Here is a 27,001-nt window from a genome sequence, read left to right on the forward strand (position 1 = left end):
TTTTCTAGGGCCACTTTTGCAGCATATGGAGGTTCCTAGTCTTGGGGTCTAATCAGAGCCGCAGCCGCCGGCCTATGCCACAGCCACAGCAACCCAGGATCCGAGCCACATCTGTGACCTACACCACAGCTCACAACACTGGATCCTTAACCCCCTGAGCAAGGCTAGGGATTGAACCCGCAACCTCATGGTTCCTAGTCGGATTCGTTAACCACTGCGCCACGATGGGAACTCCATGACCTTGACTCACTCTGCCCACTAAAGAAGGGCTCACACATTTTTGAGGAAAGCACCCCAAAGCTCAGGGACCCCTGAGGTGCAGATCCCAGATCATAGGCCCCTCTTGCCCAGGAATAAGGGACGATCTGGGGATGTAACCGAGCAGGACCCTGTGAGACTTTCCCAGAATGACCCCGACTCATGTCCACCATCAACCTTTTTAATCTATAGAAAAACTTCAGTCAAAGAACCAATTTAATCAGAGAAGTGAAAAAAAAAATACGGAGAAAAAAGAAAACAGTAATTACCATCCAGCCATTCACCAAAGTCAAGGACATTCAGTTCTTCAAAGACTATAGGTGCTATTCTGAGCCTTGTCCTTGAAGCTGTTTTGCAGGTGCCAAAGCCCCCACCGGGTGGAAGAAGTCAAATGTATGCAGCCCACAAGCAGATAGACCCCAGACCGGCTGGAACGAGAAGGTTGATCATGGTGAGTCCCAGTTACCTCGCCACCCACCAATCAGGAAATGTCCACGAGCTATCACGCCCTGCTCCTCACGCCATGGAAGACTCCTCAGTACCCCTCCAAGGGGAGGCACAGTCCTCGCAGCACTAGCCTGCTGTGTTCCCCTCTTTGCCCGGCAATGAAAGCCGCTTTTTTGTTTCCTCCAACTCTGTCTCCGCGTTTCTCTTTGGCATCGGTGTACAGACGTAGCCGATATTTCGGTAACAGGAATCTGGGTTGATTTCGCCAATCCAGGAGCATGCTCCCTAGGGAGGAAGAAGAGAGCACGGAGGAAAGGGTCCCCGATAGGCAAACTTGCAACTCCACAGGGGCAGGGAGACAACAGGTGTCATCTTGAACAGAAACTGCAATCATTTGACGACAGCTGCCTGGAACTCGGAGTAGGAGATTCTGATCCCAAGCCTACACTCCGTAGCTCAAGCTATAGTCTGGAAAGGATTCTTCATGAGCACAGGATGGCTTGGGGGAGACTGACATTAGATGTTTACCATTCTGGCTGAAAAGAGTTGTCTCAACCCCTTACACCTCGGATCTGTATAAAAGCTTACATAAACCCCCATGTTGGTCTTCATTGTCTGTATTGAAATAGTCAAAAGGAAATTTCGATTATTCTAGTGCAGAGAGAGAGAAAAAAAGGAAATGGTTATTATTCAGCTGCTTGTGATGAAGAACGGGGGTGCATCTATTTGTGTGTGTACAGGTATGTGAGGCAGAGAAAGCAGTGGGGGGTGTTGTGTGGGAAAGTGGTTGGGAAGCACTCAGAACCTGGGGAATCAGAACTGGAGTAAAAAGGAAGGATTGATTTGACAGCCCATCTGCTTTGTTCCTGGGGCCACCCACCCCACTCCCATCCCTGAATCTGGTGAAGGTGCTAACAGGCTGTGACACTGCCAAAGCCTCGACATGACTGCCTCATCGGCTTTCATGCTCTGAGAGTTGACATGGAAGTGCCTGCCAGGAAAACCTTCACTTAAGGTTTTGTCGGGATTGGCCCTGACAGCAAAGGATGCTCTTTTTGTAGGGAATATCTGAAACTCACTCCCCAGGCAGTTCAACAAAGCAGAACCTTATCAGGTGTACCAAGCCTATTTTCTTAGTTAAATTCTGGCTCCAGGCATCCATGAAAGGAGGATGCAAGCTGAAAGGGCCATTCAGGCAACCGCTGGTTTCCATTTATATTTTCTATTAATTGTAGAGATAAAGCACTTGCTATTTAGGAAATGGCCTGACATGAAATATTTTTAATAAGCCTAAAAGGGTGTCTAGTAAAACAAAAATGACTTTGGGTTTTGGAGCTGATATGCAACCTCAATTTCACATATTCTGCTCCATTTAAATCTTCTAAAGTTAGCACAGCGCTCATGTAGCCAGTCAATAGAAAACGAAGAGTTTTTCCAGGCATTTTTCCAGAACGTCAGGGGCATTTTTCATCAACAGCATTTTTCCACTGTTTCTCCCAATATTACCATCTACCTCTGAAATAGAGTGAAAAACACAGGTCATCTTGAACTTAGCTTATCATTCAATTCATAGCCGCAAATTGAAACTCCCAAATGGTTCAAGACTACGGTGAAGTCTCCCCAGTGCCTCGGGCTGTATAGGTTGGACCTGGGGCCTGAGACCTCCAAAGCAGCACCAGAGATTTAGATAAGATATGAAAAAAATTTCTAGAGAAGAGGTCCATAGATTTAAGGGATCAGCCCCTCAAATCAGAGCTTCTGATGCAGTTCAATCTCAAGTTGCTAATCTAAAGGGGGCCTCACTCAGGGCAAAGACGTCAGGGACCAAGAGGAGCTGAGCAGGTGGAATGAGCAGGTGAGAACAGATGAACACCAGCCTGCTGTGGAAGCCCCATGCCCATGACAGCTGCCCAGGGCAGTGGACGCCCACACAAACAGTAATTTTGGTTTCATTTTTATTTGTTTCACTGGGATGGTTCCAATTTGCTTAAGTGTCATAATGGTTTCACTACCTATAAAGTAGTAGAAGATGGGGGGGGATCTGTAATAGATTTTTTTTTTAAATTTTATGGCCACACCTGCCACATACGGAAGTTCACGGGGCCAGGAGTGGACTCCAAGCCACAGCTGCAGCCGCAGGTGACCTGAACCACTGCAGTCGGGCTCTTAACCGAATGTGCCACAGCAGGAACTCCTATGATAGAATTTTTTTTTTTAATGAAATGTTTAGATACTACTTCCTGGAAACTTATGGCATAACGTGTTATGACTTTACCTCTTAGAAAGGACTCTGATGACAGAAACTATTTTTATTCAAGGAAATCAATACGCCACTTGGCAGGGTAGGAATGAGAGCTGAAAAAGAGACATTAAAATAATTGCATAAAAAATTAAGAAGCAGTCTATGTGGAGTTAAGGAATTAAGGAGACAGAAGATGGAAGAAAGAGCCTGGCCCGCAAGGTAGAAACCGAAGACATCAACCTGGCCTAAAGGGTTCATTCTTTTTTTAAGAACAAGGAAGTCTAGAATCCAATTTAAATAGTCTGCTATTTGGCATCATTCTAGAAGACTGCCCCTCTCATCTCTCACCATTCCTCACGGATCTCCGGGAAATGTCTATGCCACACCCTGTTGGAAGGCGCTCTCAGGAGAGGGTCCTCAAGTGAGCAGGTGATACTCATCCTGAGGACACCCTCGGAGTGTAGCCACAAGATATTCCATAGGCGCTGGCAATGTCTTCTAGGGGAGGGAGGGAATGTTTAAGTAAGTTCTTGGGAATTCACAGAAATCTTAGAGAGGGCACTGGATTTCTCAGCAAATGGGTACGTGTTCAAGCCAGCCTTAACTAGAGCTAGTACTCCATACGCCAGTCTTTTTTTTTTTGTCTTTTTGTCTTTTTGCCATTTCTTGGGCTGCTCCCTCGGCACACGGAGGCTCCCAGGCTAGGGGTCTAACCAGAGCTGTAGCCACCAGCCTATGCCAGAGCCGCGTCTGCAACCTACACCACAGCTCAAGGCCACGCCGGATCCTTAACCCACTGAGCAAGGCCAGGGATCGAACCCACAACCTCATGGTTCCTAGTCGGATTTGTTAACCACTGAGCCACGACGGGAACTCCCTCCATAAGCCAGTCTTAACTAGAGCTAGTACTCCATAAATGCCATTGAGATTGATCCCGCACATGTGTTCTGAAATGGCAGATAAATCTCTGGGGTTCTCTTGAGTCTTCAGTGAATTGCACGGGTGTAAGAGCAGTCTTCAACATCCAAGAGATAAAGGCCTCTAGAAAAAGGCATGAAGGACAGCTGGCATCTCATCGCTAAATCCTCTTCCATCATCATGGGATGCCAGGTGAGGCAGGAGTTTTCAAAAACACATTTGTTCTTCTCCATCGTTCAAAAAACAAGTTAGTTTGAGGCAGTTTTTGGTTTTGTTTTTTGGTGTTTTTTTTTTTTTGGTCTTTTTGCCTTTTCTAGGGCCGCTTTCCGAGGCACATGGAGGTTCCCAGGCTAGGGGTCTAATCAGAGCTATAGCCACTGGCCTACGCCACAGGCACAGCAACACCAGATCCGAGCCAAGTCTGCAACCTACACCACAGCTCACGGCAACACCAGACCCTTAACCCACTGAGCAAGGCCAAGGATCGAACCTGCAACCTCATGGTTCCTAGTCGGATTCATTAACCACTGTGCCATGACGGGAACTCCAAGGCAGTTTTTGTTTATTCGGGAAGACCTGCTTGAGCAGTAAGATAGCCATCAAATTGGCTGAAGGGGAGTTCCCTGGTGGCTCAGCAGGTTAAGGATCTGGCATTGTAATTGCTGTGCTTCGGGTTTCCACATGCTGAGAGTGCAACCAAAAAAAAAACAAAAAAACAAAAAAAAAACCCAAAACCAAAACAACAAAAACCCAAATCCCCCCCAAAGGTATGGAGTTCTCTTGTGGCAGGGTTAAGTATCCAGTGTTGTCACTGAAGCAGCTCAGGTCGCTGTTGTGGGCAGGGGTTTGATCCCTGGCCTGGGATCTTCCACATGGCCAAGCAAAACAAAAGAAAACAAAAAAGGCTGAAGGAAGTGGAGCCAAGGTCCCCAGAGGAGAGTTCATCTTGCATATCAGGGTCTTTGGGTAGGGGGACCAGCACCATGTCCAGAGGTGGCCATTTAGGCTCACAGCTCACAGGGCAAGTGGAGCCTTAGACTGAAAAATAAAAGCCTTAGACTGAAAAATAAAAGCCTTGGAGCCCTTTGCCTGTGGAGAGGCCCCAACCTGCTGTGATCTCTGTTCAGTAGCTCCTGGTGATATGCCCTACAGGCACGGAAATGTTCTCTGTCCAGCATGTGGCAGAAGAAAAAAAATTGGAAAAAGAAAAAAGCATGTTTAGCGTGTAAAGAACTTTGGGGCAAAAAAGCCCAATTTCAAATCCAATCCTGTTACATCCTAGCCTTGGGATTTAATCTTCCTCAGTGGGACAGCTTACTTTTCAGTATTACCAGGGCACTAATGCCCACCGTGTATAATTTTGAGAAGGATTAAGTCAACAGGAGCTAACATGTGGAGATGATGAGTCTTCCTCTGATATTGGGACTTTCTGGGGCTCACCATAGATGCTAGGTCTTTCATTCTCTCTCTCTCTCTCTTTTTTTTTTTTTTTTGTCTTTTTAGGGCTGCACCCACAGCATATGGAGGTTCCCAGGCTAGGGGTCGATTCAGAGCTGCAGCTTCCAACCTACACCACAGCCACAGCAACATCAGACCCGAGCCATGTCTGCAACCTACACCACAGCTCATGGCAACCCGGGATATTTAACCCAATGAGCGAGGCCAGGGATTGAACCTGAGTCCTCATGGATACTAGTCAGGTTTGTAACTGCTGAGCCACAGCAGGAACTCCCTAGGCTTTCATTCTTTAGCCTCATTTGCAGTGGGGAAGAATTGTACCTATTTTCTGTTCTGTATATTTGACTTGAGACCCATTCTAAATTATTAATTTTTACAACCCAAACAACAATGAGTATCTTCTGCAAAATTCCCTGGTATATTGCCAGCGCTAGATCAGTTGTTATTTCTATCATATACTCTGCCTACCTGCCTTCAGTATAATGACATTATGCACCTTTATTTGATATAAAAACATTTAATATAGGTTCTCTCTTATTCCCTCCTGCTGCTGAAGCCCGGCTTCTGTGCACCGACCCTGAATTGACTCTCAGAGGCAGAGTTTTGGGTGAAGGAGAAAAGAATAGTTTTATTGCTTTGCCAGGCAAAGGGGGCTACAGCAGGCTCATACCTTCAAAACTGGGAGGATGTGGTGAGGAGGTTGATAGCAGTGGTTCCAGGACGGGGATGCTGAGAAGGCTCAGGGTGTGTGGGGGGCCTGTTTTCCTTTAATGGGGGTCTCAGGAAGGGTCTTCTGATTTGTTTCTGGGGTTCCTTTAATCCAGCCTCAGGGGCTCTCCTGATGAGCATCTGTGGTTCTCAAGATTATCTGTCTTCTCTCTGGAAAGAAGAATGCTTCATCAAGCAGTTAACATCTTCCACTTGTTGGGGGTTTTCCTCCTGCAGAAGAGCTCAAAGATATTGCTAAGTGTATCTGTGTCCAGGAGACTCATAGGATCCTGCTTGGTTTCAATAGGATTGGACCTCAGAGAAAAACATGCGTTTTCATTTTCTCCCTCTTAAGATTATGTCAGGAGTTCCCTTCGTGGCAAAGTGGAAGCGAATCCAACCAGGATCCATGAGGTTGCGGGTTTGATCCCTGGCCTTGCTCCGTGGGCTAAGGATTCAGTGTTGCCGTGAGCTGTGGTGCAGGTCGCAGATGCAGCTCAGATCCCTCGTTCCTGTGGCTGTGGTGTAGGCTGGAGCTACAGCTCCGATTACACCCCTAGCCTGGGAACCTCCATGTGCTGCAGGTGCGGCCTTAGAAAAGACAAGACGACCAAAAAAAAAAAAAAGAATATGTCTTTAGTTTTGTGCAGGAAAACAAACAAAAAAATGATTCTGGGAAAGAAATTTTCTTCTGTAAGAGAAGGAATATGACTCACCATCCAGTCCTACAAAGATTAAGCCACTTGTCACTCTAGAGTCACTGTCCTCACAGACCTACGGACACCCTGAAAAGGGTTCCGGACCAAGAATAGGATGAAGCACTTTGTGCTTTGGGGAAACAAGCAAAACAGACACTCAGATAATTATATTTCAGAAAAAAACAAATGTATAAACCTGGATTCTTGCATCTCCCCATATTTAGAGAAGCAGTGAAATCATTAGCTGAGATATCTTAGAGTTCCCACCATGGCAGAGTGGGTTAAGGATCCCAGCATTGCTGCAGCTGTGGCAGAGGTCACAGGTGTGGCTCAGATTGGATTCCTGACCTGGGAACTTTCATATGCCATGAGTGCTGTCAAAAAAAAAAAAATTTAACTGAGATATCTGTTCCTTATGACTAGCGTACCTGCTGCTGAAATGTGAGCAGGATTGCATGTCTTCCTTCACCAAAATCACACATATCCTGGCCTCTCCTCCCCAACTTTTCAGAAAAGTTCTGCAGAGCTATGGAGGCTGTCTCCCAGGCTATCATTCTCCATACGACACTGAGTAAAACTCAACACAGAGCTCTCACATAATGTGGTTTTTCTCAGTCAACACTGTCAGGATTACTAATCTAGAATAACGAACAAAAGCTTGAGTTCTTGGTGGCATAATTTCCAAAATTCTGCCAAATATATCAATGTTTTTATGACTGAAGACCAATGTAAGAAAATTCAGAGCATGGTCTGCAATGTATTTCTCAATAGTAGTGGGTTTTTTTTTTTTGCTTTTTAGGGCTGCACCCATGGCATATGGAGGTTCTCAGGCTAGGCATCTAATTGGAGCTACAGCTGCCAGCCTACACCATAGCCACAGCCACACCAGATCTGAGCTGTGTCTGTGACCTACACCACAGCTCACGGCAACCCTGGATCCTTAACCCAATGATCGAGGCCAGGGATCGAACCTGCAAGCTCATGGTGCCTAGTAGGACTCATTTCTGCTGTGCCACAAAGGGAACTCCTCAAAAGAAGTAGTTCTTTCTCTAATTAAATGAATCAAATAAAGTATTTTACATATACTTTGTTTATTAGGAAAAACATGACACTCTATTATCTTTAGTTTCTCTGCGATTTCTACAATTTTTACCTAAACTGGTATTGATTAAAAATAAATACACGGGGAGTTCCTGTCATGGCTCAGTGGTTAACGAATCTGTCTAGGAACCATGAGGTTGCGGGTTCGGTCCCTGGCCTTGCTCAGTGGGTTGGGGATCCAGCGTTGCCCTGAGCTGTGGTGTGAGTTGCAGATGCGGCTCGGATCCTGCTTTGCTGTGGCTCTGGCATAGGCCGGTGGCTATGGTTCCCATTAGACCCCTGGCCTGGGAATCTCCATATGCCGCAGGAGCAGCCCTAGAAAAGGCAAAAAGAAAAAAAAAAGTAAAATACACTGGAGTTCCCATCATGGCTCATTGGTAATGAACCTGACTATTATCCATGAGGATGGGGGCTTGATTCACCCCTTAGCCTGGAAATTTCCATATGCCTCAGGGGCAGCCCTATAAAGACACAACCGTGACAGAGTTCACAAAAACAGAGTTGGCAAAAATCATTGGAATGTCCACTTCCTTTGAGTGATTTAATTCAGCTCAAAGTTATTTGAAAACACCTTGCAAATCCTGTGAGGAAGGTTTTTCAGTGCCATTCCTATTATTATCCAACATTTTGCTTCTCTCTGTTTTTATTCATTTGTTTGTTTGTTTGTCTTTTTCTAGGGTCGCATCTGTGGCATATGGAGGTTCCCAGGCTAGGGGTCTAATCAGAGCCAGGGCCACAGCAACATTGCATCCGAGCTGCGTCTTCGACCTATATCATGTTACGGCAACGCCAGATCCTTAACCCACTGAGTGAGGCCATGGATCAAACCCGAAACCTCATGGTTCCTGGTCAGATTCATTAACCACTGAGCCACGATGGGAACTTCCAACATTTGCTTCTCGATTAACACTTCCTCAAAGCATGCTTCCGGCTAAATTGCACAGGGATTTCTTTGTTGTGTTGAGCTGAATCTACCATTTTCATTTTAGAGGTTCTGTTTAGTACCTGAGTCACCAACCGTAGCCCCTTGGAAATTTTTGCCTTTTTTTACGTTATTTACTAAGCTTTCTCTGCTTGTTATATAGTTTCTTTCCTTTTTTTTTTTTTTTTTTTTTTTTTTTTTTAAGTTTATCCCCAGAGTTTTCAGTTAAGGAAAGTCTGGACTCAGGTGCTTAAATGATACTGAACAACTCCAAATAAATCCATTAGAAAATCTTTATAAGAAAAAATTTAAGTGTGTTCCTTAAAGTATAAAATAAAGAAAAATGGAGTTCTAGTCATATTTGTTGAGAAAAATATACTAAAGCATGAGAAAAATATACTTTTACAACATGTCACAGGAAGATGTGGAAATTCCCCCAAATATAATATATATTTTAAATTCAGAAATAGTTCCTAATTATGTTTGATTATTCTAAAGCCTCTAGACTTGCTCTAAGCAAAACAATCTTTCCTTCTTACAAACCAAGTTATCATCTCACACAGATCATTTAATTTCTAACAGATAAAAGTGGTTTCTAATGTGAAAATTCGGGGCAGTCAAGTTAAAGAAAGATTTTTGTTCCTAGTCTTAATTGCAGAATCATCTGCTTGTCTAATAAATCCTGAGAACATCCCTTTATTACTTAAGCTTTCAATTAACTCTTCCTTCTTGCATGTTACTTCAGAGACTGTAAAGAATGACATTCAAGAGACTTCTCATTTTTTCCAAATTAAATTTTCACAATAAAATAATGAGTCCTATTGGAAATGCATCATGAAATGTCAAAAAAAAAGAAAAAGAGTAAGAAAATCTTTACGAAGAGAGAAATCAGGGCAATGTAAAGTTGATAGTGAAATTTTCTTTTTTGTTTGTTTGTTTGTTTGTTTGTCTTTTAGGCCCGCAACCACAGCATGTGGAGGTTCCCAGGCTAGGGGTCAAATTGGAGCTGTAGCTCCAGCCTATGCCAGAGCCATAGCAAAACCTGATCCTAGCCGCGTCTGCAAACTACACCACAGCTCACGGCAATGCCGGATCGTTAACCCACTGAGCAAGGCTGCAACCTCATGGTTCCTAGTCGGATTCGTTTCCACTGAGCCACGACAGGAACTCTGATAGTGAAACTTTCAAATGACCACCCCTGTTTCCTTTCCTCAGAGTTGAATTAACTGTGAAACTACCTTATGAAACACGTTCAACCTGTGTCCTAGAAAGTCCCAGTGGGAATGACCACCAGTTAGTTACCCTTTGTGGTAACTGGCCTTTTAATGGGTTCTCTACTGGTTCCTTCCCTTTCCTAGCTCACACCCTTCACTCCCTTACCAGCAGCCCCTGCGATCACCTCCCTAACAAACTACACAAAATCCTTTTCTTGAAATCTGCTTCCCAATGAGCCCACAGAAGCCCACAGCTTCCATATCTGTCTATGCCATGCCATGTCTTCCCAAACAACAGCTGTGCTCCTAGGCTGCCCAGGATGCCAACTACTAGCTAGTAATGACCACTCCGAAACGCCCTCCATTCTCTGTGCTCTCCCCCAGCCAACACTGGTCCCTCCTACACCCCTGCCCCCGGCATTCTGATCGTGGCTGAGAAACTGGACAAATAGATTAGACTATGACATTCAGACACAGCTCATTTGGGTAGAAATAACATCATAGGGAAATCATTTATATAATGTGACCCAGTCCTACACATAGCACAGGGTTCTACATCCAATCTCTTGGGATAGAACATGATGGGAGATAACATGAGAAAAATCATGTACAGATGTGAATGCCTGGGTCACTTTGCTGCACAACAGAAACTGGTACAACATTGTAAATCAACTATACTTCAATAAAAAAAATTGTTAAGGGCTTGTGCTAGGTTTTTCAATCACTGCCTCGGTGACCTCAGTCAAATAATCTTTCAGATTCAAGGTTGTCATCAGTGATGTAAAGTCAACAATACCTAAGGGACGAGTGCACTGAGTTAGAGGGTCTAAAAGTCTCTGAGATTTGGAAAACTTAGGATGAATAGGACGCCACGTTCAAACAAACTTCCTGTTTTAAAGGTTGCCTTCGGTGATGGCAAAGCCTGATGTTTCAAAGCTCAGATCACCAAGGAGTTCCCGTCATGGCTCAGTGGTTAATGAATCCTACTAGGAACCATGAGACTGTGGGTTCGATCCCTGGCCTCGCTGCATGGGTTAAGGATTCGGTGTTGCTGTGAGCTGTGGTGTAGGTTGCAGACATGGCTCGGATCCCGCGTTGCTGTGGCTGTGGCATAGGCCGGTGGCTACAGCTCCGATTGGACCCCTAGCCTGGGAACTCCGCAGGAGCGGCCCAAGAAATGACAAAAAGACAAAAAGACAAAAAAAAAAAAAAAAAAAGCTCAGATCACCAAGTAGAGTGATATGCAGAGATAAAAGAGCCCTAATACATTGTTGGTGGGAATAAAAATAAGTACTTCCCTTCTAGAGAATAGCCATCTGAGACGATTTAGTCCAATTAAGCACATGCAGACTTAAACAATTCTAAGCATGGGTATGTATTGCAGAGAAGTTCGCATGAAAGTTCACAAGAGGTTGCATGCACCAATGTACATCACAGTGGTTCCTGATGGAGGATGAAAGCATGGGCAGATGCGTAGGTAGGATGTGATGGAGGCACCCCAGTAGCTGTGAGGAAACAATCCACTAGACATTTACCCGACAATGCAGATAGAGCTGGAAAACCACAGGGCTCAGTGGGGAAAAAATAAAAAGAGCCAGAATATAAACTATAATGCCATTTACATTTATTAAATATATATGCGGAGAAAAACAATGCACATCTTCAAAACATATATAAGTAAGGCATATATATCAAACGTTAGAATGTGTGCCTTTGGCAGGAGAAGGGAAGATAGAAATTGTTATAAAAGTTCATGAATTAACCATCCAATCAATAAGTATGCAGGAGAGGGGTCTTGCCCACACTTGTGATAGCAATAAACTAGGGAGTGTGATGAACTCAACTTTTCATTCTCAAAGTCAAAAATGAATGGACAAATGATTGAATAAATGGCTTGGTCTTAGACCCTGATTATCTGGATTTTAATTTTCTCTCTACCGCTTACTAGCTTGATTGAATGTTCATTTTCACAAGCATAAAATGTGAATAATACTATTGCCTACCTCATAGGCTCATTGTGACGGTTAAATTAAATTCATATGAAGCACTTAGTGTGGTACCTGGCATATGATAAGAGCACAGTGAATATTGGAGATTATTATCAATAATCTAAAGTGATACATCACACAACTTAGCTGGTAGAGAAGTAGTTTCTGTTCGGAGGAGGAGAGATGAGCAGAGAGGTTTTTTGAGGCTCCACTGCTCCTCACCCATGAATGCAGGAGATGATGAGAACTTCGTATTTCCAGTGACCAACAAACTGTCAATGCAGATTTTCCAAAAAGACCCATGGAGGAGGAAGCACGCCAGTTGCTCTTCTGTAGGCAACTCTCTCGGCTTTGCCGTGGACAGGATGACAGGGGGTTGGAGCAGTGGTCTGAGGGAGCTGAGGTTCAGACAGAGCTGGCTTCACAGGGAGCATGGGTTGTGTGCAAGGGTAAGTAGCCTTTTCGGAAACTCCTCTGCTACCAGGAGCTCACTGTCCAGAACGGCTGTGGGCTCTTCCTTAGAGTCTTACCCTACTTGCCAGAAAGCTACAAAAAGAAAACCACTTAGACAGGGTGAGGGCAGATTACTGGGGATGGCAGCTGGGAAAGAAACAGAACACAGCCAATATGGGGGTCATCAGGCGTGCTGGAGGGTGGGCTCCCAAGACTGTCCCCACAGTGTGGTTGGCTCCATGGTTTGGGCTGCTCCCAGGAGGATGGGTACAAACAACCTCCGAAGTAGCCTTTGCAAGAATCATGCAGTGACAGACCGAGAGGCAGTAATGGTAGAAACACTGCAGCAACACGACCTCCACATGAATGTCTGTCTTGTCAGGCACAGGACCCAGGCAGAACAGGAAAACAGCGTTGTCTTTTGTGAAATAACTCTCTCACGGTCAACAGCTCCCCAGTGAACTCCTGCAAGCAGGCAGGGACTCGGTTTTTTAAAATTATTGTTCTTTTTTTTTTTTCTCCCCACATGTTAAAAAAGCTAAGCAGAAAGGGATAAAACCTGATTCAGGAAGTAATGTACGCATTAAATAAAACTGAGGTTGAAAAATTGTCACACCATTCTATTTCCCCATGATTCTTCTTTATTTGGCTGTGAAACACTGGAGCACGTTAGCATTGCGGTCAGCTTAATGGAAGGCATTAAAGGCTCTAACAGTGATGCAGAAACTGTAGGTAAAGCTCTCCTAGGCCGGGTGTTTGGGGTGTTTGTGAGTACTGCGATGTTACACGCCTGCAGGAAACTTTTTTTAGTCCATAAGGGAAACACTAAGACGGCAAAAATATGGGTTAAACCTGGTAAAAGTTAAATCTAGCAAGTGATTAGCACCAGCGTTTCAGAAAACTTCAGCCCCGGTCTGTGTTTTCACTTCTGCTCCATCTTCATTGCTGCAAAAGAAAAGCGTCGTCAGATTAACGGAGATGGGTAATTGTAAACCGCTATGCCCCCAAACGTAACCATTCATATTCAGGTATAACATCTCATGTAGAGCAGGAATTTTTTTTTTTTTTTTCCGCAGTAGCTGTTTTCTTGTTATACAATTAATAGCAGGATAAAGGCACGGAGCTGTACCTTCACATTAGACCCTGATCTAGAGAGAGAGAGAGTGAGAAAGAGCATTCAGCAGAGCAGTTCTGGCCTCCCACAGTGGGCAATGGTGGCTTTGAGGAGCTGGGCCACCGCAAGGAGAGTAACCCTGCCGTATCCCACACACAACTCCCCACCTTTCCATTGCTTAGCTGCTGCCCAAACCCTTTCCTTCAGCATTGACGGCATCATCCCCTGAAATGTAACCTCTAAAGCATGGAGGAGACAAGATAAAGTGAAGTGGGATTGGATTAAGTCCCAGGTCTTGCAAAATGGAGCATTACAAAAAGACAGAGCCAGTAAATGAAGCTCTTGCCTTTTTTTCATATATTGATCCAATTGGTTTTATAAGGCGGCTCCACAAGCTACACAAGATAGTGTGATTTCAGTGATTTCTCTATCCATCAGTCTGTGTGTTCCCATTTGATGGGGTTACACTGTCTGGAGGAGATAAGATAAACAGGTCACCCCGATACCAGAGATAAGATATCAGTTGAGACAAAAGAAAATCCCAGAGATGAGAGCAGAAGAAAAATTTTGTTCTAAAACTGTACTCGAACAGAACAAGGTGATGCAATGGTACCCACGGAAGGAAACGACCATAACTTTGTTACTTCCAGGTGCCGATGCACGGCTGTCAGTAAGGCCTCCCAAAAGGGCTGATGGAAAATAAGGGAGGTCAGTTGATCTTCTGCAGGCAGTGTTCTCTGTTTTGTCCAGCGCTGGATCACAGGGTTAAGAAGCCATGGTCCGAGAGACGTGCGCCTCAGAGCTGGCTCCCGGGGGAACGGGGGTATGTGCAAGGCGTAGGAAAGCAGACGGGAAACCCGCACGGGGCATGGCCAAGGGGCAGAGTAGGATGGAGAAACAGCGAGGAGAACTACATTTGTTAGAGTAGAAGGAAGGGGTGGAGAAAAAGGGGCTAATGTAAGGGGTGGCTCCCCTCCAGCCCTGATGTGCTCTGGCCCTAGTCCTAGAATAAGTGAGTGGGAGCTTCCATCATCTGGAATTCTCTGAGGCTGTAGAATGAAAGGAGAAAATGACTCAGTGACATCTCCTTTTCTTTCTAACAAGGAAAAACTATTTCCTTCTTAAATTTTCCTAAGAGTAGCAACCTTGGGTAGTTACTGCTACAAGAGATTTAAAGAAATCATCATTCAGCTAACACTTATTACAGGCTATGCATTTCGATGCTAAGCACTTTACATGCATGAATGCGGATCTTCACTATAATCCTTTGATCTCATTTTACAGAGGATGATATTGAAGCTCCAAAGATTAACCATTGCGCCCAAGGCCAGAGTATGTGAAATTAAACCCCAGTTTGTTCCATGTCCCCTATTTGCTTTTGTTCTTCACTAATCATTAGGGTGTTGTGGCCATATTAAAACATCTATCGTGTCTAGCTTACAGATGTAAACTCTTTGCTACCAGAGGAGTTTAAACAGAAGATTTATAAGGATCTACTTGTAGACAGGGTTATAATATTCAATAAAATATTGGATGAAATGCCCTCTCAATTCTCTTTCAAAGGTAATATTTCATAATTACACTTTTTTTTGCCTTTTTTAGGGGCCGTACCCACAGCTTATGGAGGTCCCATATTCCCAGACTAGGGGTTGAATCAGAGCTATAGACACCAGCCTACGCCACAGCCACAGCACGGTCAGATCCGAGCCGCATCTGTGATCTACACCACAGCTCACAGCAATGCTTGATCCTTAACCCACTGAGCGAGGCCAGGGATTGAACCAGCAACCTCATGGTTACCAGTTGGATTCATTTCCACTGCCCACAACAGCCACAACAGGAACTCCGTATACAAATAATTAGATCGTGTTGAAGAGGAATTCATACTCGGACACCATGCAGGCAAACTCGGCACTATTTCTCAGCTCTGCCTGAAACCACTGGAAGATCCAAGGAATATTTGGTACCACAATGCAGGAGCTAGTTTGAAATGACACATTATGCCATGATAGGTAGTCCTGATTTTTGGGACATTTTGTGACATTTTCAACTCTACCAATCTCAATATAGGTAAAGAGCTAAATTACTTAGTAAAAACAAATGTTGGAACATTTAAGAAAGATGAAGGTCATTAATAAAATAAATAAATCCTTATGCTCAGACTAGCCTCTTGCCAGTGAAGGGTCAGTATTGTATTATATTACCAGTGGAACAACACACTTATTTTGGATAAGAAAATGTAAATGCGAGAGAACTTAAGTCATTTGGAAAGTTATAATTTTGAAGGGAATCACATTCCAAATTTTGTTTTGTTTAGCGTTAACTTTGAGTAATAAGTGACATAGTGTTGTGAAACTTTAAGCCAATATGACAGAAAGCACTTTTTAAAGAATGTGCTGTGTAATTTGATTTTTTATTCCCTTTTAAGACAAAACCAACTGTGAATATTCCTATCCACAAAACGAAAGCAAAATGATCTACATATGTGTTCTTGTAAATATGAAACCAGCCTTCATGTACTCTGAGCAAAAAGTAATTTCCAGAAAATGTATATCATAATTTATTAACTACTACATATTCTTTTTTTTCCTGAAAGATGTTAAATGTATTTTAGGAGTTCTCTGGTGGCCTAGGTGTTAAGCATCTGGCATTGTCACCGCTGTGGTGAGGGTTCTGTCCCTCTCCTGGAAACTTCCAATGCCATGGACACAGCCAAAAGATTTTTCTTTTTTTTCTTTTGTCTTTTTAGGGCCGCACCCACAGCATATGGTGGTTCCCAGGCTAAAGGGTGGAACTGAAGCTGTAGCTGCTGGCCTACACCACAACCACAGCAACGTAGGATCCAATCCATGTCTGTGACCTACACCACAGCTCACGGCAACGCTGGATCCTTAACCCACTGAGTGAGGCCAGGGATCAAACCCTCGTCCTCATGGATTCTAGTCTGGTTTGTTAACCACTGAGGCATGACGGAAACTCCCCACAGTTTTTTTTCTTTTTTTTAAGTATATTTTGGACATTTATATAACTACTAACTTTGGGGTAAAAATTCAAGATCTAGGAGTTCCCATTGTGGCTCTGCAGGTTAAGAATCTGACCGGCATTCATGAGGATGCAGGTTCTATCCCTGGCCTCGCTCAGTGGATTAAGGATCCTGTGTTGCCCTGAGCTGTGGTGTAGGTCGAAGATGCAACTCGGCTCAGATCTGATGTTGCTGTGGCTACAGCGTAGGCCGGCAGCTGTAGCTCTGATTAAACCCCTAGCCTGGGAACCTCCGTATGCCACAGGAGCAGCCCTAAAAAGCAAAAAAAAAAAAAAAAAAAATCTAGTATCAACATTTATTATCCATAAGCAAGAAGCAATAGAACTAAGTAAGATCTTCAGTAACTTAGATTCTGTAAAGGTAGCCTGGTAGTGGAGAATGAGAGGCTAATGAACTCCAGGGAACACAGCATCAGATCTGGGGTCAAAAATATTTAATATCTGGATGACCTGAGCTCCAAATAAATTAATTGACTCTGATTCTATTATTTTTGTTTGTTGAGCTTGAAAAACCAGCACACACAGGAATGTCTGTCCTTCTACTTGCTAGCTTCTGTTTCGCTTTACCACATGTCACTACAATATAAAACCCAACATTAATTTATAGAGGTGACTTTGAAGGAGAAACCCCAATGTGTCAAACCTCCACCTCTCTTGTAATATTTTCAATTGAGTCCCTAGAAAAGAAAAATCAGTGAGACTTGTTTCTTTGGCTGTCTCAGCATCAGCCTCTCTGATTTCAGTTCTGCCTCTGGGTCGGTCGCAGGTGTAAGGACCAACAGAAATTTTTTAAAAAAGGCTTGATTCTCTTTGTTGAAAACAAGGGCAGAGATTTCCCTCCTTGGTTCTTATAGCATTTATTTTGGAAAACTTGTCTTTATAAATACATCCTCCTCTCTTTGAAATGTAGAAAAATCCTTTTGAAAACTAGGTGGGCATTTTGTCAGCTTTAAGACTCAGGAAATTCTTTCTCAAGGACTTAAGAACCATCTCCTTTGAAGGCAAACATCCAAGGGAGATAACAGCCTTATCTTCTAGTTTCTCCTAGTGTCTGAGGGAAGGTAGGACCCTAACTTTAGCTGACACCTGGCTCTAAGTTGTAAAACCACCCCCTGTCATAAAGATTTGAGACTTTTATTTTCCTTTTATGTAAAGCCAGTGAACCAACACAGAGGGTCACCTCCAATCACCAGGTGATTTATGGTGAACTGTATGTAATAAATAGAACTTGTCGGGTCCTCTTACTTGAGAGTAAACTGAATTATTGTTTATCTTCAGAATATATATATATAATGGGTTAAACCTACTTGGCTATATGAAGGGTGATATTTCTTCTGTCTTTTTAATCTCTTAGTGTTTGTGACATTCTGGTTCAATGCTTATTCAGTGTACATTCTGCTTATTCAATATACATTCTGGTTCACTGCTAATCCAGTAATAAAAGTGTTTTTCTTTCTCTACTACCTTTGTGAAAGGGACTTCTGGGTTGGCAAAAAAATTTTTTTTAATTTTATTTCCTTAACAGAGGCTATGGACTTACAATACAGGAAGGTCACGTTGGGGGTCACTGATCCAAATCTGGAGGCAAGAATGTCCTTTTCTTTATTGATCCTTGCCCACCTGGATGCCTGGGCAAGGTGGCTGTCCTCTCAGGTAGTCATATTAGGTGTCTTTATAAGACAAATCTACCCAGACCCTGTATAGCCAGTTGTCGACCAAAGCATATGAATCTTTTAATCGATAGGTATTAATAATCCAGATTCCAAGTTCTTGCCTAAGGTTACAACCTTGAACATGGCATTCCAAGATTTATCAAAGCTTGATTTTGATAAATAATATTTATGGGAAATTGCCTGAAGGAAATAGAGTGGACCCATTCCTCTTGATCATTTCATTTTTACCCTTGAATCAAACCAGAAAATGAGAGTGGCTTCCGTGGATAAATATTTTTCCTTTTCAGTGTTCTCATCTGGAGAATAAAGGAATGAGACACTTGTCCCATAATTAGAACCTGAGACACCAAGGGAGGTTCTGAAAGTCAAAATAAATGGACACACAAAAAAATGTATATACAACAAGGAGAAAGCCAGCCATAGACAGTCATTTTTCCAGCAGAACTATGATCTTGCCAACCCTTAAATGTTTATCCACAGTCTACAAAGGGAAGGAATAAGAGTACAGGAGAAGGATTTGCCTAGTATGTGTTTCATGGGCAGCTAGTGAATGATTAGCTCTCCAGTTGTGTTAATAACCAGTGGATCTGAAAGGTCAGAAACAAATGCATCTAATCATGTTTTTGGAAATCAACTGACCCTCAGGTTAAAAATGAAATAGACCTAGTGCCACATCTAGCAGGTGATCTGAAGAGCAGCGGGTCTCTTTGTAATTTCATTCCCTAGCATGACCTTCATAGTTAAATCTATAGAGAGAGATGTATAGACTGGTGCTGGATCAGAGTTGCTGAATTCACCAGACATGATGACTATAATCAGAAATAATTGTTGCCACTAGAATTTAATTTTTTCTAGGTAACTGTGATCAGAAACCATTTATCTCAGATGGAGCGTTTGCTTTAAATTAGATGGCGTTAGAAATACACCTGCTTGGAAATCGCACCCTTGGTGTCAACAACTGACATCTATGAAAGTGACCTTCTTTAAAAATTGATCGGCCAGCTGATTACAATGGTTAAATTGATTATTTAGGGAATTTCAACCTCTTATTTGAGAGTTAATCAATGGCCCAACACTTTCTAAAGTGCCATATAAAATGCTAAATTAAACATTCTTTGGAACATATGAGTCCCCAGACCCAGACAAAAGGCTATGCCCAACCCTAGCCTATGTATTTTCCAAATTTTGTATGGAAGAGCAAAGGAAAAAGAAAGAAATATTAGGTTTCACTAAGAGAATTAGAGTGAATCTCAATGTAGACCAAATCTCTCAAAATTAATCTACTGTAGGTTAAAATACAGGTACAAATTTTATGATATTAGGTACAAAGAACATGCGACTTAAATTTTTATTAAGTCAAGACATTCCCAAATTTCCCTTTGTGGCATAGCGGAAACAAACTTGACTAGTATCCAGGAGGATTCGAGTTCAATCCCTGGCCTTGCTCAGTGGGTGGGGGATCCAGCGTTGCTGTGAGCTGTGCTGTAGGTCGCAGACGCAGCTCAAATCCTGCATTGCTGTGGCTATGGCGTAGGCCGGTGGCTACAGCTCTGACCTGACCCCTAGCCTGGGAACTTCCCTGTGCCTCAGGTACGGGCCTAAAAAGCAAAAAACAAAACAAAACATTCCCCGAAGCAACATGTTTTACTTTCAAATTTTTGTTTCCAAGGTGGATCTGATTGGCTTTTATAGATTGCAAATGAAGGAGCTAGAATTTGAGGATCTCAACTCCTGCTGTACAATTAAACCACTCACGGAGATTCTAAACCTGCCTTTGCCTACCTCCAGAGTTTTTTTTTTTTTTTTTTTTTTTAATGTCCACACCCATGGCAGAGGGGAGTTCCTAGGCCAGGGACTGAATCCGAGCTGCTACTGGGACCTACACCTCAGCTGCAGCAACACCGGATGCTTAACCCACTACACCAGGCCAGGGATTGAATTTGCTCTGCCACAGAGACAAGCAGGATCATTAACCCGCTATATCACAGCAGGAACTCCCAGTTTTCTTGTTTGATGCTTTGCAGGTAAATAAATATCAAAGAGAAGGTTTGAAGAAAATATACAAGTAAATATTGCAATCTAACCACATGTCATAAGGAATTATAAAAAATTGTTAAATTGCTCCCAGATGTGCCGGTGTTACTAAGAAGTAAAATATAGCAGAGTAGATGCATAAAATGGTAGTTTGCATAATTATCTGAGTTTCTTTTAATACTAACAGTTAACCTCTCAAAATTGTAAAATTTCAAACTTCAGGGAGTTTTTTAATGGTGTTTTTCTCAATACTCTAAACATGAGAGTTGAAATCATTTTTTAGCAATCTTATATTTGGCTTCAGTTTCACCTCTAGGGTTGTGATAATTGGTGAAAAAAAAAAATACAAGAAGTTCCTGTTGTGATACAGTGGAAACAAATCCGACTAGGAACCATGAGGTTGCGGGTTCAATATCTGGCCCTGCTTAGTGGGTTAACGATCTGGCGTTGCTGTGAGCTGTGTTGTGTAGGCCACAGACGGGCTCAGATCCAGCATTATTGTGGCTGTGGCGTAGGCCGGCACAGCAGCTAAAACTCCGATTAGACCCCTAGCCTGGGAATATCCATATGCCGCAAATTCGGTCCTAAAAAGCATAAAAAAAAAAAAAGGAAAAAACTACAATACTACATCTACCCTGTTCTTCTAAGCAACAGTCTTTAACATTACCTAATATACAGAATTTCTTAATTCAGCATTTACTATTTGAACAACCGATTCTCTTTTTTTTAATTTATGTTTTTGGAGTACAGTTGATTTACACCATTGCGTTATTTACACTATTTCTCCTACATGGCACAGTGTGTCAGTTATATATCCATATACATTATTTTTAAATTTTTTTTCTTTTTCTCCTTCTTCTTTTTGATCTCACCTGTGGCAAAGGAAAATCCCAGGCCCGGGATGAAACCAGTGCCAAAGCCATCACCCAAACCACCGCAGTGACAACACTGGATCCTTTACCCACAGCATCATGGGAGAATCCTCATATTTTTTTCCATTATGGTTTATCACAGGATATTGAAGAAATAGTTCCCTGTGTCATACAGTAGTAGGGCCTTGTTCTGATTTTCTATTATCATGTAGAAATACTCTTATTTGTATCTCCAGCCTTTGTAAACTTGAACCATTTTCATATTTAAAATAGAGCATTTGATTTTGTTTTTTAACATTCATCTAAATCTGCAAAATGTATTCAAACTTTCTCCTATTGTTGGACATATAGATTTGTCCAATTCTTTTAACTATTACACAACTTGCCACCATCACAGTGAAAGGACTAGCATATTTGATGAAGAATTAATCTCGGAGTTCCTGTCGTGGTGCAGTGGTTAATGAATCCGACTAGGAACCCATGAGGTTGCGGGTTTGATCCCTGGCCTTGCTCAGTGGGTTAAGGATCCAGCGTTGCCATGAGCTGTGGTGTAGGTCACAGATGCGGCTTGGATCCCATGTTGCTGTGGCTCTGGGTAGGCCGGTGGCTACAGCTCCGATTGGACCCCTAGCCTGGGAAACTCCATATGCCGCGGGAGCAGCCCAAGAAATGGAAAAAAAAAAAAAAAAAAAAAAAGAATTAATCTCCTTAAAAAGTAAAGGGAGTTTGTAATTCAAGAATCAAAATATTACCAGACCATGGAGTTCACATTGTAGCACAGCAGAAACAAATCCGAATAGTATCCATAAGGATGCGGGTTCAATCCCTGGCCTCATTCAGGGGGTTAAGGATCAGTTGTTGCCATGAGCTGCGGTGTAGGTCACAGTCACAGCTCGGGTATGGCGTTGCTGTGGCTGTGGTGTAGGCTGGCAGCTACAACTCCTATCAACCCCTAGCCTGGGAACCTCCATATGCCACAGGTGCGGCCCTAAAAAAAAAAAAAAAAAAAAGCAAAAAATAAAATAAAAATATTACCAGACTGATAAATGCATAACATGATGCAAAAGCAAAACAGAAAAATACAGAATTTTTTAAATGCAAATAAAAATGAAAGATAGTGTCCCTTTTTAAATTGCGAGGATTTTAAAAGAGAAAAAGGCTTAAGTAGTATAGAGATTTAGATAACGATAGCTGGATAGAGGAAGGTAGGTTAAGAGCACAGGCTTGGGACAGTTATATCTGGATTCCATTCCTGACTGTGCAGACACTTGTCAGCTATTTGACTTTAGGCAATAAACGGATTCCCTCAGTTCCAGTTTCTTCATCTGTAAAATGGGGACAATAATAACTAACAATGTTTTGTGGCGATTAAGTAAAATACTGCATACAAAGTGCATAACATGTTAACCTACAGTAAACTCCCAATAAAGTAGTAGTTATAATAATTCTCACTCCTGGCAACTGTGCACAGAAACGGGCATTATCACAGGCTTCTGGTAGGGTGAATTGCTACAGCTGTTCCATAATGCAACTTGCCTACACATATCAAAAGTTTTCCATATGTCCATACTCATTAAACCAATAATCGTGGTTTAAAAAAACCAGAGATACAGTTAAGGATATAAAAGTACACCTGTTCCTAACATGCCTTTCGATTTTAATGATGAAAGTTATAGCAGAGCCGCACATCGGTCCTGTATGATAGAGGTTTTGAAATCTGCAGACATTTCAGGGATGTCATTTTATCAAGAGGGGATAATATGCCCTAAATTGTGGAAAATATCCTTCGAGGAAACATTCAGATTGTATTTAGAATTTTAATTGTGATTTTATTATTCCTATCACTCTTTCATATCTTTTTTTCCTAAACTCGAAGGCTACAAAATTGAACATTCCTCCTTTGTGAGGGTATCTGAAATGAATGAATGAGCTCCTTTATTACCTTCTTAAAGATAAGTCCTTTTAAAAGCACTGTTTTTCCCCTCACATTTACCACTTTGTTCAATTATTCTTGCTCTTAATTAACACAAAATTAAAAAAAATTTTTTACAAGATTTGTTCATCTCTTGGTATTGCATTTTAAAAGTAAAAAGGATTTTTAATTTATTTTTTGTCTGTTGGCTCAAAATGTGAATGTGGATTAACAGTAGTATGAAATTTGGAGACTATGTTTGAAACAGTATGCTTTTGCCTGTAGGCTATCCACCATATGCAAAATTCACTTAAGGGTTGGGTAACTGAGCTACCAAGAGATACTGGGACCTCTAACTCAGAAGACACAGGTAAGGAGTTCCTGCAGTAGCTTGGCAGTAACTAACCTGAACAGTATCCATGAGGACCCAGGTTCCATCCCTGGCCTCGCTCAGTGGGTTAAGGATCTGGCTTGCTGCGAGCTGTGGTGTAGGTCGCAGATGTGGCTTGGATCTCATGTTGCTGTGGCTGTGGCGTAGGCCAGCATCTACAGCTCTGATTCAACCCCTAGCGTGGGAACTTCTATATGCTGCAAGTATGGCCTTAAAAAGACGACAAAAAAAAAAAAGAAGAAGAAGCCACATATAAGTATTATGGGACATCCACTGACCCTCTAGAAAAGAGAAGACAATAGTGGTGTCACATACGAATCCAAAGAGAAAATCACAAACACAGACAGGATAGAAGTTAGTTTGTGATCAAGGTGCTACCCACACGGGGCCCTCTAGTACCCCCTTCCCCTTTGAGACACAACAAGAATTTACTCATGTAACTATCAGATGCTTCTGAGCAGGACAGAGTAGACCAGTTCATTCTTTCTTTAAAATAAAAAACCACATGATTTTATTAATACTTAAAAAATAAGATTGGCTTATTTCTACAATCTAATATCACACAGAAATGAATAACCAGATCTCCAACTGTATCTTACATTTACCTCTTTGGAATCAAGGGTTTCATATTCAGGAATAGGCACCATTGGATGACTCAGCTTCACAGAAAAGATGCCCAGGATAGGACCAGGGGTAGAAGGAGAAATAAATGTTGAAATTTTGTTATAGTTGATAGTTAAACAATGATGTTAAGTCTATTATTGCTGACAGTAGGTTCTAACAAGCATAAACATTAAGATTTGATCGTTATTAAAAACAAAGGAAGATATTCTTAACATAGGAAAAGATTTTAGCAGATGGTGAATACTTGGAGCCTCAGATCACATCTTATTTATCTCTGAGTCCCACATAAACTCTAACAGGGCTTGGCACACAGCACAGACAGTTATTAAATGCTAACTGAATGAATGGGAGTTCCAGTGGTGACTCAGCAGTAATGAACCCTACTAGCATCCACGAGGATGTGAGTTCGACCTCTGGCCTCCTTCACTGGATCCGGTGTTGCCATGAGCTGTGATATAGGTCACAGATGTGGCTTGGATCTGGAGTTGCTGTGGCTGTGCTGTAGGCCAGCAGCTACAGCTCTAATTCAACCCCTACCTAGCCTGGGAGCTTCCATATGCTGCAGGCACAGCCTTAAAAAGACCAAAAAAAAAAGCTTACTGAATGAATGAATGGTTAAAACACACTGACAGAGATCACAGAGAGAATATGACCTTAAATTTATGTTTCAACTCTCACAAGAGGCCTCAGATTGAAGAGTTCCAAAGCAAAAGAGGTAAATCATGCTGAGACCTGCAGGAAATGCAGATGCATCTGCAGACAGTACAAGCTTATGTGAAACGGAAAACATTGTACTTATTGTAAACATCAGTAATCTCAAAACACAGGGACTTCGTAAACATTGAGATCTTACTAGATGGGGCTATCATAATGCAGTTTGCAACACAGTGATATTTTAACAGAGGGAGGTTGTTGTGTTTATACAGGACTTTTTATTATTGCAACGAGTCTTCAGAGCATGACACATACCCTTAAACCTATTAAGAGAGAAGAAACTCATAGATATGCAAGTGAAAGAGACAGAACAAGGCGCACAGATAAGAAGAGAGCAATCATTTGTCATAAATCTCTTTACCCCCTTTATTTTTGACCATCTCTCCTCACTCCAGTTTTAGGGTAACTAGCATACCTGATCTGCCAGGAATGTTCTTAGGTTCTACCACTGTCCTGGGCAAATCTGAGCTACGGAAACCATCAGCCCCCTTTCACTCTCAACCTGGCCCTGATTTGATCACTAAATCACTGGATCAGTGACCAGCCCCTGATGCTCCAGGGCTATTCAGAGGGTCCCAGAAATGTACACTTGGCCCCAAGAGGACACTAAGAAGACACCGTTAGTGGTGCCTGGGAGGCCAAGGAGGTCCCACCTCCTGTTCCCTGAAGCATCCCTCTGTTCCAGCTGATTTTCAAGAATGGAGCCTGCTTTCATTTAAAGCTTTTTTTTTTGGATTTTATTGGAATCTCCAATATGTGGAGATTCCCAGGCTAGGGGTGAATCAGAGCTGTAGCTGCTGGCCTATGCCACAGCCACAGCAACGCAGGATCTGAGCCATATCTGTGATCTACACCACAGCTCATGGCAATGCTAGACCCTTAACCCACTGAGCAAGGCCAGGGGTCAGATTCGTTAACCACTGAGCCACGATGGGGACTCCTTAAAGCTATTTCTTCATTACCTCCCATCCATTACCCCCTGTTCCAGCTATGAAATCCTCTGGTGTCGTAATATCACAACTCCCACCTGCCTGAGACCATTAGTTAATGTGGAAGTACGATCTGGCCTCAGAGCCAATGAAATCCAAAGAGCTTTCTAAAAACCAGCTGAAAGCACCTACTTTCTCCTGCTCATCAGGGTTCCTTGAGACCCTCAACCTGGCTTAAGATCAGTTGCCACATCCTGCTTCAAAGGCCCAACCCAGACAGACTAAGTGGTATGATAATCACATGAATCACTGGCGTTTGTACAATGTCACATCCCCATTCTCCTAGACCCCTAAGATGGAATAGGACAAACATCTCCAAATTGGAAAATGTTGGAAAAATAATTGAGTGATGTGATATCTATTTTACATCCTATTCCATCTTTCCAATATAGATATGCATTCATTTAAATCCATCGTATTTTAATCTTGAACTTCAAAAACTATGTCGTAACTCTCCTAATCCACAAAAGAGAACGGCAAATGACTGATCCTAATACACTGGTAATCCCCAAATCATTTATATTTGGCTTTGGAATGCTTTCTTCTCTTTATTGTCTTGGTCACAATAGATTTGCTTTTTTATTTTCCTCAAGGTGACCAAAAACATGACCCAACCTGATCAGATTTTTATGTCAACAAATATCACCATGGCTGATGGGCAGACTGTAGGTGTGGGAGGTGGGAATGGAAGATATTTAAGTAATCAGAAGTGTTGCCTCGGTGAATAGAATTAATTCCAGTTTTCCTGGTGACTCGAGGCTCCTCTACACTTTTGGGTGAGTGACGGAGATTCAAGTAGACAGGTTGATATTTTGTTGATTCGGGAAGAAAAATTGGGAAATGGTTCAGGGGAGTCATAAAGTTGGTAGGTGTGCTGAATTCAGAGTTTCTATAAAGTATGAGGGCTAGAGATGTTGTGTGGGAAGAATAAACACGGTGTGAACATCTGCTCACAGTCAGAATGGGAGTGATGACCCTAAAACACTGAAACAAATCTCATCTAAGTGGATGGCTTGCAGCGAGTCGGTGGACACAGGAAGACAAAGAGAGTCCTCTAACTCTGTTTACTTGGTGGTGAGTATTCTGGAGAATTATTATTTTGTTTCCAAAAGGAAAAAAAAAAAACCTGGAAAGTTACTAATTTTATCATCGGGGATTTATTCAACATAGACAGATCAATGAAATGGAAAGCTCAGGTGAAATGAGACAAAACAGCCTTTAATCCTGGA

At 42.4% G+C, this 27,001-nt stretch overlaps 1 protein-coding gene across 9 annotated transcripts in view; it reads right to left on the reverse strand.

Annotated features, from left to right (window-relative positions):
• Window positions 1–11,568: 11,568 nt before the first annotated feature.
• The window catches only part of MLIP (muscular LMNA interacting protein), a 232,110-nt gene continuing 216,677 nt past the window's right edge, over window positions 11,569–27,001 (reverse strand). For 6 of the 9 annotated variants that reach the window (XM_047796246.1, XM_047796251.1, XM_047796244.1 and 3 more), the window contains 2 exons: window positions 24,051–24,104; window positions 13,359–14,570 (listed from right to left, as the gene is read on the reverse strand). In XM_047796246.1, the coding sequence (XP_047652202.1) occupies window positions 14,094–14,570; window positions 24,051–24,104 (531 nt within the window). In that variant the 3' untranslated portion in view covers window positions 13,359–14,093. The other 3 variants (XM_047796250.1, XM_047796249.1, XM_047796248.1) reach the window with 2 other exon arrangements.

Source organism: Phacochoerus africanus, chromosome 9 (genome assembly GCF_016906955.1).
Source record: "Phacochoerus africanus isolate WHEZ1 chromosome 9, ROS_Pafr_v1, whole genome shotgun sequence".
Classification (NCBI taxonomy): Eukaryota; Metazoa; Chordata; class Mammalia; order Artiodactyla; family Suidae; genus Phacochoerus; species Phacochoerus africanus.